General features: G+C 47.5%; 1 protein-coding gene across 1 annotated transcript; it reads right to left on the reverse strand.

Moving 5' to 3' along the window:
* Positions 1-5,334: 5,334 nt before the first annotated feature.
* RRM2 (ribonucleotide reductase regulatory subunit M2) lies at positions 5,335-13,826 on the reverse strand. Its single transcript, XM_014597299.3, has 10 exons — positions 13,678-13,826; positions 13,511-13,588; positions 13,246-13,392; positions 11,291-11,407; positions 10,576-10,709; positions 9,577-9,671; positions 7,462-7,595; positions 6,894-6,998; positions 6,637-6,750; positions 5,335-6,201 (listed from the first exon to the last, which is right to left on the reverse strand). The coding sequence occupies exons 1-10, from the start codon at positions 13,771-13,773 to the stop codon at positions 6,049-6,051; spliced, it is 1,173 nt and encodes a 390-aa protein (XP_014452785.2). The 5' UTR covers positions 13,774-13,826; the 3' UTR covers positions 5,335-6,048.
* Positions 13,827-14,842: the final 1,016 nt, after the last annotated feature.

Genomic DNA, 14,842 nt, shown 5'->3' on the forward strand with positions numbered 1-14,842 from the left:
AGTCAGCAACACGCAAGTCCTTGACTTCAGGAAAGCCGACTTTGACAAGCTCAGGAGGCTTGTCAGTGAGGCCTTAAGGGACCATGACCATGGAGAAAGGGGAGTTCAAGAAGAGTGGTTGCTCCTCAAGGGAGCGATCCTCAATGCACAAACTAAGTCTATTCCATCTCGGAGGAAAGGCAGCAAGAGGGCACAGCAGCCCTCCTGGCTCTCCAGGGACCTAGCAGACCTCCTGAGGCTAAAAAGAAAGGCCTACAAAGGATGGAGGATGGGAGTCACCTCCAAGGAGGATTATTCTGCACTGGTCCGGTCCTGTAGGGAGCAGACCAGGAAAGCCAAGGCTGCAACTGAACTCCAACTAGCTTTGAGCATCAAGGACAATAAAAAGTCCTTTTTCAGATATGTGGGGAGCCAGAGGAAAAGCAGGGGCAACGTTGGACCCCTGCTGAACCAGATGGGGCAACTGATAACTGACGCCCAGGAAAAAGCCAACCTATTAAATAGGTACTTTGCGTCGGTCTTTCATCAGTCCCATGGGACGCCCATGCCCGCTACGGGACAGGGAAGTCCGGGTGAGGGTGATCCCCTGCCCTCCATTGATGCTGACTTCATGAAGGAACATCTTGAGAAGCTGGATACCTTCAAGTCAGCCGGCCCTGACAATCTTCACCCCAGGGTACTCAAGGAGCTAGCGAGCATCATAGCCCAGCCTCTAGCACGGATCTTTGAAAACTCTTGGCGCTCTGGTGTAGTGCCCGAAGACTGGAAGAAGGCCAATGTGGTGCCTATCTTCAAGAAAGGGAGGAAAGTGGATCTGGCTAACTATAGGCCCATCAGCCTGACTTCTATCCCGGGGAAGATCTTAGAAAAGTTTATTAAAGAGGCCATCCTTAATGGACTGGCTGACGCCAACATCTTAAGGGATAGCCAGCACGGGTTTGTTGAGGGTAGGTCTTGCTTGACCAATCTCATTTCCTTCTATGACCAGGTGACCTATCACCTGGACAAGGGAGAAGAGATTGATGTCATATCTTGACTTCAAAAAAGCCTTTGACCTGGTTTCCCATAATCACCTCTTAGAGAAACTGGCCAATTGTTGCCTTGGGTCCTCCACGATCCACTGGCTGGAAAACTGGCTCTGGGGTCAATCCCAGAGGGTAGTAGTTGATGGAAGTCACTCATCGTGGTGTCCTGTGACCAGTGGGGTCCCCCAGGCTCTGTCCTTGGACCCATACTGTTCAACATCTTCATTAATGATGTGGACACTGGAGTCAGAAGCAGACTGGCCAAGTTCACTGATGACACCAAACTTTGGGGCAAAGCATCCACACCAGAAGACAGGCAGGTGATCCAGGCTGACCTGGACAGGCTCAGCAAGTGGGCAGATGAGAATCTGATGGTGTTCAACGCCAATAAATGCAAGGTTCTCCACCTTGGGAAGAAAAACCCGCAGCATCCTTATAGGCTCGGTAGTGCTATGTTGGCTAGCACTATGCAAGAAAGAGACTTGGGGGTCATGACTGACTACAAGATGAACATGAGCCTGCAGTGCGATGCTGCGGCTAGTAAAGCAACCAAAACGCTGGCTTGCATCCATAGATGCTTCTCAAGCAAATCCCGGGACGTCATCCTCCCCTTGTACTCGGCCTTAGCGAGGCCGCAGCTGGAGTACTGCATCCAGTTTTGGGCTCCACAATTCAAAAAGGATGTGAAGAAGCTTGAGAGTCCAGAAAAGAGCCACGCGCATGATCAGAGGTCAGGGAAGCAGACCCTACGATGACAGGCTGAGAGCCCTGGGGCTCTTTAGCCTGGAAAAGCGCAGGCTCAGGGGTGATCTGATGGCCACCTAGAAGTTTATCAGGGGTGACCACCAGTACCTGGGGGAACATTTGTTCACCAGAGCACCCCAAGGGATGACAACTAGGTCAAATGGTCATAAACTACTACAAGACCGTTTCAGGCTGGACATAAGGAAGAATTTCTTTACTGTCCGAGCCCCCAAGGTCTGGAACAGCCTGCTATTGGAGGTGGTTCAAGCGCCTACATTGAACACCTTCAGGAGCAAACTGGATGCTCATCTTGCTGGGATCCTATGAACCCCCTTTGGGCAGGGGGCTGGACTCAACGATCTTCCGAGGTCCCTTCCAGCCCTAACGTCTATGAAATCCATCACATGCTGTCATTTCAGTACAGTCTACAGCAGACACCACTGCTCATTCCTCACTCATCTTGCACCAAGACACCTTCTTTAAAGGAAGGATTGAGAGTACTTACACCTGTACAACAGAGTTCTTTGGTATACCTGGAAGCTGTATAGGACTAGGCTCCTGGGCACCTGTCATGCCCCCTGGCAGCCACAATTGCTGCCTCATGCACTCTGGCTACTCAGGTATCCTCATTTTTCCTCTTTCCTGCTATGCCTTGATGGAATTTTTTTTAAACCAATAAAAAGGAAGGCTGTCCCAGGGCCCCAGAGCAAGCTGTAGTCTGTTTTGGTCAGTGGGTCCCTCCCTTACCCAGTCCTGCCCCTCAAGCATTAGGCAGTTACCCTCCGGGCCCCCGAGGCACTGATGGGGGCTTATCCTGACTTCCTTCCAATCTTGTAGCCCCAACCATGTCTCACAGATGTCACTTCAAATTTTCCATTGGGCCTGGAAGCCCTTTCTGTCAACCAACTGGCCCTGGAAAGGCTCTTCTAGTCTAGCTTCCACCCATCCTAGGCTTCAGCCCCTTTCCAGGATTCAATCCCCCTTTACTTAAGCCTCTTGAGTTTGGCTTCCCTACTGCAGCCTCTGCCTTCTGCTCTGGGGTCCTGGCCCCCATATCACTTCTGTGCCTATCCTAGCCCTGAGTCTTCTGGGTCCCTGATGGCAGGCCAGACTGCTTCTACTGGCCTTGGCTCTCCCAGCCTTAGCCTACAGCAGTCTCAACCCCAAAAGGTCCCTGAACCTGGGCTAAGCTGCCTGACAGTAAGTGCCCTGCCAGACATCCCTCCACAACCTGGTCCTACAGGTCCTATTCAGAACAAATACAAGCTCACTGGCTGTATAGCAAAAACTCTTCCCTCACTGAATCCCAGCTTCCCTGCAAGCTATAGATCTCCCTTGGCAATTTACTCACAGCTTCCAGGGACAACTCTGGTACCCTCTCCTGCAGCTATCTTGTTCAGAGCTTCCCTCCTTGCTGTCTGCAGGTCCAGTGAGACAGCTCGGTCTCAGGCACTGGTCTTATGTTTCCAATGCCCACCCCTTTTTGTAGGGTGGCTATAACCACAGGCATCTTGGCCTGGCGACCAGCCTGCCATCTCTGCTGTGGCTGAGTTTAGCTGACTAAATATCTGTCCCTTAACTGCTTATTTTCTAGCAGCCAGACTTGGCCCAGCTGTTGACCTTACACAGCAAGCTCCTGAGAGTCCCTCCCCCAGATGTAGCTATCCCAGCTGTTACCAGCCTGCTTGCTTCCCAACAGCTAGCCCTTGTTGAGTGGGGCCAGTAACTGGGCAAGTTTAGCCTGCTGTAACATTCCTGTAAAGTATTGTATTTTATAGCATGCATCAGGTTTTGAAGCCCAATTTTTTTTTCTTTAAACACAAAAAAATAAAATAAAAATCAGGGACTGGGTAGGGCTACGCTCAGCTAGTGCAGCCCCATCCCCCCCAAGAACGGCACTGCTGGCACCACTCACAGGATGAAACTGCAGCAGTAGAGCACTGAGCCCAGTTCCACCCCCTACAAGCAGCACTGGGCTCACAGGGGATGGGGCTGGCTGCACCAGCAGAGCACCGAGCCCAGCCCTGTCCCAGATTCTTTGATGTGTAAAAGGTGTACGGTGTAGAGTTAAAATTAAGACAAAAATTGGGCTTCAAAACCCAACGTACACCATAAAACACGGTACTTTAAAAGAATGCTGCAGCAGGCTAAGCTAACCCTAATTAAAAACTTGGAGAAGCCATTAATCCACTTTATTAAACATGGATTAATGGTTTCCCTGGAATAATCCAGGTAATTAAACCAGTTTCAGACTAATCCCAAAGCAGCAAACTCCATGCTTTTGCAGCACTCACTACAAAAAACCCCCAAGTTTACCAGAAAGGAGAAAAGCATGTGGGAAGCCCTGCAACTTTGGAACCCTGGAGTGGGGAAAAGCAGGGGAACCCTGCCCTGCTGCCTCTATTAGTCATTTTGGAGCGACCTCCTAATGCCATAGCCCTGATCACCCTGCCATAGCCCTGATCCTTCATTTGCAGAACCCTTCCAACTTCCCTCCTTTGGGAATAACTTGCCTTTCTTCCCTCATTCCATTATTTGCAAAACCCCACCCCTATAGAAGAAACCACGCCACTTCTTCATCCCTGCCCCTTTCCCTTCTATGCTCCAAGACTCCAGGGCTCTCAGTGCGCTTTTCTCCTTGTCTTTTTTTTTTTTGTCTTCTTAGCAAGCCTAAAATTGCCCAAAAAATTGTATATAAATCACAAAGTTAGTAGGTCCCTACCTATTAGGCCCCAACTCATGCAGTGAGAAAAGGCAAAATCAGTGCTAGCAGGGAAGGGGTTTGGAGGGAGAAATTAAACTGCAACTCTGAATGAAGCCATCCATCCCCACAGTACAAGTTAAGCAATGTCTCCCCCCCCGCGGTGCTCAGCCTTTGCATGCTACTGGGCCAGATGACAGCCAATCCACACATGCAATCCAGACACTGACCTGACCCCACACACAAACATGATCCCATATGGATTAATTACCTTGACTAAATTGCCTCAATTAAACCCAGGGAAATAATCAATCCATTAATGGGTCTGGAAATGTGGCAGCATGAGATGCCCTGCTTCCCCACCACTAATTTCAAGAGCCCTAGGGACTATATAACATGGTTTTACAGGCCAGATCTGGCTCTCAAGCTGTAGACTGAACTCCACTGGACCAGACCATCACTGCACAGCCCTAGATAGATGGCTGAGAAACCAGCTTCTAGTTAAGTTGGGCAGCCCTACTGTGGGCTAACAACCTGACGGACAGTTGGAGTTAAGCAGTTTTAAATTAAAACGTCACAATGCACTACATACAAGACAATATTTGGCATTATAGCTGCTGCGTAATCACCAAGTGGTCCTTACTTCTGTTCTGCATGCTATTTTTGACAGCAGTGTTTTAAAAGGAATTGGATCATTTCAAGGAGCTGTAGGACAGAAAATACTGCCTTTCAGAATAATGTATATTGATCATCTGACTAAACCAAAAATCCTTCATGAAACAAAGCCACCCCCAAGAACCCTGGAATTGGCAAAAAATGCAAAACTTTAGGCTCAGAAGCAAGTTCCATGTAACCATTACCATGTTTCCAGTACCAAGGACATTTATGTTTAATGCACTTCAACTTCCATACAACAATTGTTCCTATACTTCAGCAGGAGTTTCAGAGAAATTTCAGAAACAAGTCTTGATTCAAACTCCAATACTTAGTTATATACACAGGTAAAAAGTGTATGAAGTTATACCATTTAAGGCTGTATCTAAAAATTAGAGTAGAGTAAGCTTGTGTTTCACAATTTTCCAAGAATATTACAAGACATTTCTTTATTTTTTGAATATTAAAGTGCCAGGTTTATGTACAAACTATTAAAAATAGTAAAAAGTAAACTTAAAACCTGCTAAGAAGCAGCGAGATCATGTGATTTCCTATGCAGTTTTCTATGTTGCATCCAAAGCCAAATATCAGAAGTTAAAGTTAGACTATACCACTTCTCCAAGTTTTTTGGCTTTGTTGGGCAAATTCCAGGAGCTAGTGGTATCCGCCTATAACCTCCCACATTGCAGGATGGCATTTGATCTCTCTCAAAATGAGTTGACACACACCTAAGTACTCTGAGTCAGCACCATTTACAATATCTACTAACAATTATACTGCTGTAGCTATCCTACCCTCATCAAAAAATACTAATGCCACCACACTTTATAAGAATGGTGTTTTAGTACATAATATGCGACTCGAGTCAATGCTTCGTTCAAACAGCTGGGCATCCACGTTGCAGCCTAAGTGGTCTCAGTTCATTCAAAATTCTGCATCCAGAGTGAAAGAGTTATCTGTAGGTTTCGACATGACTCCCATCCTCTGATATTCTCCTACTCTCTTTTCAAAGAAGTTTGTCTTGCCTTCAAGTGAAATGTTCTCCATAAAGTCAAATGGATTCTCTGCTCTGTATATCTGAAAAGCAAGGAGAATTCTAACAGTCTGAACTGAGATTAAAACATTGAAGGATCAATTGGGAAATAAAAATCTAGAAGGGAATCCAATTTGAATTATTTGCTTGAAGGTTAGGGTACTTATCCAATAAGCAAAAATTCCTTCCATCCTGCCTGCTTCATCACATTTGGCTTTAGGAAAGCAGCAGATCAGTCCGGGACAAGAATATAATGACTTTTGCAGTGTACTCTTCCCTTCATTCTGTCCACTTGCCTGCCACTAGGTATTAAATCATGTTGCAGGTCTCCAGACAGGGCACAGGCAGCAGAAGCAACCCAGTGATCAAGAGATGGCCAGGTTAAATGGATGGTGGCAGCCATTTTGGTTATTCAGTGGTCTTAGGGAACAATGAACTGAATGAGACCCTGTATTAAAGATGCTGCCTAGAAGTCTTACCTTGCTAAATCCCAGTTCCAGCATAAGTCTGTCAGCTACAAATTCAATGTACTGCTTCATTAAAGTGCAATTCATGCCAATCAGCTTTACAGGTAATGCCTCAGTCAGGAATTCCTGCAGGTAACAGAAAGTTAGCTACAAAAGGCATTCAGACTTACAAACACATTGCTGTCCAGGGCAGCTTTATGCCCCAACTGCTTTTCAGCTTTATGCCAAAATAGGCTAACATCTGTCAACTAAAAGAAAGGGCCAAATACCTGCTCTATGATGACTGCATTGGAGATGATTTCTTTTACTCTTTCCTCTGAAGGTTTGTGCACCAAGTGCTTGAACATTAAGCAGGCAAAATCGCAGTGCAAGCCCTGGAAAGGAATTTCAAGTTATTTCAGAAACACTGATTACAAGAGCCACTCAAATCAGCAGCACATCGCTGGACCCAAGAACCAGGCATCAGCCCAGTACCCAAAGCCTTGGCAGCTAGAGCTATTTTCAGACGGAACTTTTTCCATGGCACTGAGTGCTAACCTAACTTAGTATTTCCCTACTTGTGGTACCTGCTTAGAACTAAAGGCATATTCAACACAAGAAAGCCACTGAGCAAGTGTCATTAGTTACTACCTTAAATGATTCTCAGACACTTTGCCCTTTTCAGGACCAGTCAGTTCATAAATCTTTGTTAGTGTGAAGTCACTTGGTCTCTAAGGTGCCACCTTGCCCTGCCTTATTCATAAAGCTTGGGGTGATCCTGCCTTGAAGCATATGCTTAACTCCTTTGTCATCACTGTTAGTAAATGTGGTACATAGTAAACTTCATTTAGCTCTTACCTCATCTCTACTGATGAGCTCATTAGAAAAAGTGAGTCCAGGCATTAATCCTCTTTTCTTCAACCAAAAAATGGATGCAAAAGAGCCAGAAAAGAAGATTCCTTCCACTGCTGCAAAAGCTACTACACGTTCTCCTGTCAGATGAAAAGTTCAGTTTACATTTCATGCCAAAGTGAAAATTTACCGTTATTATACCTCCAAAGCAATACATTGGCCTGTACCAACTTAGATAATTTTTTTTCATTCACAGATGGAAACCATAGCCATGTTAGTGTTATGTAGTTTTCTCTGGGACTGACGCATTCTACACCTTTACTTCATTAGAAAAACTGGGGTGTCGTTATAGTTGCAAGGGTCCAGGAAATATCACCAAAAATTGTTGTTCTTGCATATTTCATAGGAGCAAGCAGAGTTGGAAAAGATGTTAGAGGAACCTTTGAGCACAAAGTGGCTGTTTCCAGATCTGGGAAAGAGACAAAACTTTCTACCCAAAACTTGTTGAGAGAGATTTAAACTCCACAGTTGCTCTAATAAAAATTCAACAAAACCCCTTGTTTTTTCACTAAGACAGATAGTATTTAAAATAATCTACCTGGGTAAATAGCAATTTCACTGTGTGAAAAACCTGTGAAACTGAAGCTCAGACCTTTCCTCCCCTCCCCACGATGTGCATAGCTGACAACTCAGTGTTGAGGTGGGCCAAACTGCTACCATGCATAGTGTTTGTGGTCTCTAGTGATTACACATCCTCATCCTGCAAGTGAGAACCTCAACAGGCATGAAAGCATCCAACTAACTTTTGAGGAAAGATGTATTCCTGGGGAAAGACGTGACAAGAAAGTAGAGGGAAGCTCAAGAACCCATACAAAACATGAATTAAATCCTTCAAGGAAGCAAAAAAAATCACCCTTTCTAGACTGGTTGAGGAATAAAGCTAGACCCCCTGCAGAGCAGCTGCTGAATACACCAGCAGCTATGGCAGGGTTGTCACAAAGGAGCAAAATGGGAGTCAAAATGCCAAAAAAAAAATAAAAACCAAACAAAAAAATCCCTCAAACACTCACAAAAGGAGCTGCTTCAGTGGCACATTAGAAGGAACAAAGGTAATTTAATCTAATCTAATCTTGATAAAGCTACTTTTAAGATTTAGAGCAATTATTCACCCTCAAGATTAAAAAAAATCTAGAAGAGAGCAACAGTAGTGACCAGAGGTCTGGGAAACAACTTACCAGGAAAGACTAAAACAAAAAACAAAAACAAAAAACAAACAAACAAAACCGCTAACATTTAGTCCTGGTAAGAGAAGACCAAGGAGGGATTTGATAGCCCCCAAATAACTTAAGGGTGATTATATAGGTGAAGAAGATGGACTATTCTGTGGTTGCAGGGCACAGGACTAGAAAGAAATTTCTCACTATGCAAGCAAGTTAGCCACTGAAGCAGGTTTACCCAGAGCCTGTGGGCATCTCCATCCTTAGAAGTTTTTAAAAGCAGCTTAGACAAACACTTGACAAGGATGCCGACGCCAGGGATGATCCTGCTTTGGCCAGGATGGCTGGACTAGATGACCCTCAGAGTTCCCTTCCAGCACCATTTATCTATGATTGCCCAAAAGCCTGTCTGACATCTCTCCCGATGACACAGGTGGTCCAATAAAAGATAGCACAAAAAACCAACTTTTTGGCTATTTTCTTGACCTTCATGGCTACACTATCCCTCTAGTACAGGGGGTTTCAACTTATTTAAAAAAAAAAGTGTACCCCAGTGGCTCCATGTCCAGCCACCAGGGGCAGTGTAGGGTGGTGGGTGGCAGCAGCAGCAGCCACCACATGCTAGCTTCTTTCCCCATGTCCAGCTGGTACCTGTGCAGGCCAGAGGACAGAGGAGCGCCGCTGCCCTCATCCCTGTTCCTGGGAGGCGGCAGTGTGGAATGATGGGTGGCAAGCGCTCTGTCCCCAGCCGTCCGTCTACACATACCTCCTAGGGCCTTCAAGTACCCCTGGGGGTACACATACCCTGTTGACAACCCCTGCTTGGAGGAAACATCACTACTGAAGGCTTGCATGGGAATGACATTCAATATCCAGGAAATGCATACTCCAAAACTGCACTCACCGTATGTTGCTTTTCTGTCTCCAATCCAACGCAAAGCCCAATCAGCTTTCTTTTTAACACATGGCAGAGTTTCAATAGCATTGAAAAGAAATTCCCTGAAGAAAGTGTATAGTACATTAGACAGAAGTCTACATGGCAGACTATTCAATAAGCATTTGCTAAGAGTTGTCATTAAAAGTGCTGTCACTGAAGCAGCTTTAACTGCCTGCAGCTGATGTATTTTTAAATGTAAAGACCTTGGGGGCTGAGATTTTTGTACCACTCCAACTCTGTCATCCTGGCCGATCAACTGAGCACATTTACCCAGGGTTTTCAATGCAACAGTCAGTCCTCACACAAGGCAGCAATATGGCTTTGAAATTAGCCTTAAAATTGTGGGGGATTTTGTTTTTGTTGTTGCTGTGGGGTTTTGTTTTGTTGTTTTTTTTAATTGCTCAATCTGTAATACTTTTTAGACTGATAGTCTTGGAGCTAACCCATTTCCACATCACCAGTTTTCAAAAAGGAACTTGTTCTTTGGATGGCAGTTTTTAAGCTTTATGTACATGTTGCTGTCAAAAAGGAATGTGTGCTTTGTTGCATTAGAAACTACTGGTTTAAAAATAGTTCAGCAAAGTGTCACATATTTCAGTTACCTTGAAAGGCAGTACCAAAGTGGAGATTTAGTCAAAAGAGCTGTTGTAGTTCTCAAAGAAACGCAGTACTGGGTCATTTATCTGTTCACTGGCTAATGCAATGAAGGCTTAGTCCTCTACAGCATAAACAAAATAGTTTGAACGTTCTACCTACATCTTCAACTTACCATCGCTTGTCATTTATACTTGACAAATTCTGTTTGCATAATGTTTTGCCTTCCTGCTCTACCACCAGATTGTTCTCAACCATGTTTACCAATGCTTTGACCATCCTAACTTACTATCTTCCAAAAAAATCAGACCTCTCCATCTTTTCTTGCCTCCACTTAAAATAATTAAGCCTTTTACGATATATGATACTAACCTGTCTTTTGGATCTTTTATGTAAGTGTCGATAAGCAGACTGTACATTTCTGAATGAATGTTTTCCATGGCAATCTGGAAGCCATAAAAACAGCGAGCTTCTGTGATCTGCACTTCTTGGCTAAAACGCTCCACCTAAAGGAGAAACCGAATAATTAAACATTTATAGAAATAACAACCAACTACAGGTTGCAACAGAGCTATGAATCCACACAAGCATATTTAAGTAAGTCACGATAACTAGGAATAAGACAGGATAGTTCAATATTCAGAACTTATTCTGGTAACACAAGTTAGAATACCAGCATTCCTTTGGCTCTGTGTCCCAGAAAAGTGCCTCCATTTTAAAAAGGAGGAGATCTGGAGACTGAGTGATCTGCCTAAAAGCCAAACTAGAATTAGTGACCGAATGAAGAATAAAACCCAATCTACTCCAACCCTTTGTATTCTCTTTATAAAAAAAAGAAAAACAAAAACTCTGCTTTGTACTCATCAGGGAAGTTTACTGCCAAAAATGCAGATTCTAGTCTAAGGAACAATGCTGGCTTTAGGGAAAAAACAAGGCCTCCTTCCAAAAAAAGCAAACAAACCCAGAAGTGTTTAATAGGTTTTGGAGCAGAGCAGTCCGTTAGTAAACATCTTATGTTGTTATCTGGTTAGCTCCACGCTAGCCCAACTGCTTACGATTTAAACAGGACTGCTCTTCATACACTCACCAAGTTTTCATTTACAATGCCATCACTTGCTGCAAAGAAGGCTAGGACATGCGATATGAAGTATTTCTCCTCAGGCTTGAGGGACTCCCAGTGCTGAATATCTTTTGAAAGATCCACCTAACAAACAAAAAAAACCAAACAGGCAGCAATTCATCATTGTCATGATTGGAAAATATAGGGTTTGGGGTTTAATATATTGCATTAGACCCATTAGGTCCCATTCTCAGTCTTCCTTCAACCTATAATCCCCGCCCCCAAAAAACAGTTATGAAATTAGAGGTGTGATCCTAGAACAGGGGTGGGCAATTATTTCAGTTGCATGGCCACCTAATGAGTTTTGGTAAGCTGTCAAAGGCTGCATAAATATTTCAGACGATATCATTTTAACAAGTTAACAGATCAGATCCTAAATACCAAACATCTACTGCACTTTAATTTTAATTAAAAAAAAATATTTTTGCCTTGACTTATTATGCAATCACCTCTATGTGTACTAAAAGTATAGCTCAAAAACAGTCTCACTCTTGTATGTGGGGGGGGGTATGCAGGTGCCTGTGAAGGGAGGGGGGGAGGGGTGTACAAGTTGTAGCAGTGTTGGTCTACAAGCAAGAAGGAATAAGAACTCTTGGTAGAGGTGATATCTTATTAGACCAGCTGGATATTTGCAAAAAGTATTTGCAAGCTTTCAGGGACATGTGAGGGAGTAGGCATGTGGGGCGAGTGTAGGGTGTGGAGGGCATGCAACAGAGCTCGTCCAGACAGGTTGCAGACACGTCACCCTCCCCTCCCCCACTAGGCTGCCTCAGTGGCACTCTGCATGGGGCTAAGCCCCACCTACTCCTGCCCAGGGCAGCCCATGCCACATTCCCACCTGCCAAATAGCACTGCCAAGGTCTGTGTGCGCAGCTTCCCAGCAGGGCTGCTCCCAGTGCTACTTGCCCCCTATGTCCAGCAGCTCTTCCTCCTGCTGCACTGCTCCAAACAGTGAGGCACCACACATGTAGCCAGCAAGGGGGAAGTTACAGCTCCCATGCCAACATGTGGGACTATAACTCCAGGTTGCCTTCCATCTAGTCAGCTGCCTAGCAGGGTGCTCATTGTGCCAGGCAATTGAAGTAGATGGAAGGCAGCTAGGAGATGAAGCCCTACACACTGGGGCAGGAGCCACCAGGCTGCAGCTTCCCCCACACCTGGCTGGGCATCTGCTGCCCAGCATGCATCCCCACAAAATGGTACAGGGGCAGGTGGAAGAGGAGATAGGTGGGAAATCAAGCAGCACCCAGGCAGCTGCAGCTACACCAGGAGCAGCTCTGTGGGTGAAACTGTGCACACTGGCTAGGATGGTGCTGCCTGGTGGGTGGGGGGGAAGGAATGGGCAGGACTCACCCCACACAGAGGGCCGCAGGGGTGGGGGGCAGCCAGGCTGGATACAACTGAATTGGTGGATGCCTGTCCATGGGCAGGATCCAATAAGTTGACAGGCCAGATCCAGCCTGTAGGCTGTATTTTATTCACCCCTGCCCTAGAGCCATAGCAAGTTGCAATGAAGTTTCCAACTACCTTAAATTTTTTTCACTTGAGAAGTGCTCAGGTGCTGGTGTCTAGGCATGTGTATATGTACAGATGTAACTAGACACCAGGTGCATGCACCTGAGCGCTTCTCAAATGAAAAATTCAAGGCAGCCAGCTGAGTGCAAGAAGCGAACCCTGGAAGGAACAGCAACAGGGTAGCCTCCTTTGCTTGATACCCCACAGATCAAAGTATTGGAGACCTCCAAGCCCCTGCGGCCCCCCGGGTTTTGCCATGGGGATCATTTTAAAGCCACAGGGCTACTTTAAAGCCATTGTCTGGTCCCTGGGTAGGTGCTATCAGGAGCCCAGTTGTGTTGAGTGGGGATCCCGGCTGCCGCCCCCACTGCCGGGAGCAGCTGCCTGATGCCCCGGGCCGCACTCACCTCCTCGGCGGTCCAGAAGGAGGCCTCAGCCTTCTTGTACATCTGCCACACGTCGTGGTACTGCACGGGGAAGATGACGAAGCGGCGCGGATTCTCCCGCAACAGCGGCTCGTCTTCCGGCCGGTGCGGGACGGGCTCCGGCGGCGCCTGCAGGACACGCGGGGAAGGTCACGGGGGGCCGTGGCAGCGAGAAGTGGCGGGAAAACAGCACGTGGGGGGGGGGGTTGGCGGGAACGGAGCACGTGTGGGGAGGGGGCGCACTCACCGGCTTGGCGTCCGCGTCCTGGAAGATCTTCCGCGCCGCGCGGCTGGCCAGGATCCGCGTGCTGCTCAACGTCGGTGGCTGCGGGGAGAGAAGGGGAAACGGGGCATGAGCAGGGCGCGGGCGGTGGCAGCGGCTCCGAAGCCGGCTGGCCTGGGGCAGGCACTCACCGTGTTCTCCTTGTCGCTCAGCGCCAGGTGCTTCATGGGCGACAGGCGCGGCTGGTCGTTGCGGGCCGAGAGCGGGGCGCGGGCGGGCTGCATCATGATGCTAGTGCTGCTGGCGGCGGCTGTGACAGGGCGCAGGGCAGGAACTGGCGCCGGCGGCCGAGACCCTTTATATCCCCCTTCGAACTTGGCGCCCGAACGCCGCGCCCACCAATGGCAGCGCGAGCCGGCCTCAGAGCTGCGCTCCCATTGGTCCGAGTGGCCGCCGGGCCACGCCCTCCATTGTACATGAACGCGGGAAGAGGGGCCAAGCCCGTCCCCTCCGCGCTGCCATTGGCCGGAGCTGCTGGCCTGGCCACGCCCCCTGCACAGAACAACCGCGGGAGCTGCAAGCGGCCCCTTCCCGCGCGAATTCTGGCGCGTCGCCTCTCGGGATGGCCCCTCCCCCACGGCCAGGCCCGCAGCGCGGAGCTTGGGAGGGGTCCACGTCCCAGTCCCGGTCCCCAGCACACGGGGATTAGACGGCGCCTGGGGCTTGCGATGCCACAAGCTGGTAGCGGGGTCGGGTGCAGAGACACAACTCCAGGCAAACCCGGAGATTGCACACAGGAATCCGTGTTCTGCCCATCCGTCTGCTGTGGGCTTTCTGGGGGTCTTGGCAACAGAAGAATTCATCAAGTCCTAGAGAAGTCGGGTGGAGGGGACCTCCAGAGCTCATCCAGTCTGGCCCCCTGCCTGAGGCAACATCACCGCCATCCCAGCCATCCTATAAAGTCATAATCTAAACTCTGCTCAGCCCTGACACAACACAAACTAATGCCCTCACCTGCTGCAGGTAAAGCAGGGGAACCCCTGGCAGCCAAAATCCTACTTCTATTTATTTCAATCTAGTTGAAGTATTTCAGTGTATTTCATGTGTTTCAGCACATGCTCAAAAGAGATCTGGGGTACAGACCCCTGCCCCCCCCCCTCTGAATTAAGGCTAAAAAAACCCCAAAACCCACAGTCTGTGCCAGTCTGACTATGGGGTAAAATCTTTCTGCCCCCAAATACAGTAAGTGGTCTGACCATGAGCAGAGGGGCAAGACCATCTAGCCAGGAACCTCTGGCTTTGGTCCCAGGAGGAGCATTGGCACGCCCCACAGTCCCCAGCCTTGGCTGTAGCCAA

The sequence above is a fragment of the Alligator mississippiensis genome, chromosome 1, assembly GCF_030867095.1.
Source record: "Alligator mississippiensis isolate rAllMis1 chromosome 1, rAllMis1, whole genome shotgun sequence".
Taxonomy (NCBI): Eukaryota; Metazoa; Chordata; order Crocodylia; family Alligatoridae; genus Alligator; species Alligator mississippiensis.

Excerpts from the sequence above, each read along its gene's own strand:
- RRM2 (XM_014597299.3), bottom strand. The coding sequence starts at position 13,773 with ATGATGCAGCCCGCCCGCGCCCCGCTCTCGGCCCGCAACGACCAGCCG. Across the intron at positions 13,589-13,677 it reads TGAGCGACAAGGAGAACACG|CCACCGACGTTGAGCAGCAC; the intron begins GTGAGTGCCTGC and ends CTCTCCCCGCAG. Across the intron at positions 6,999-7,461 it reads AGCTCATCAGTAGAGATGAG|GGCTTGCACTGCGATTTTGC; the intron begins GTAAGAGCTAAA and ends ATTCCTTTCCAG.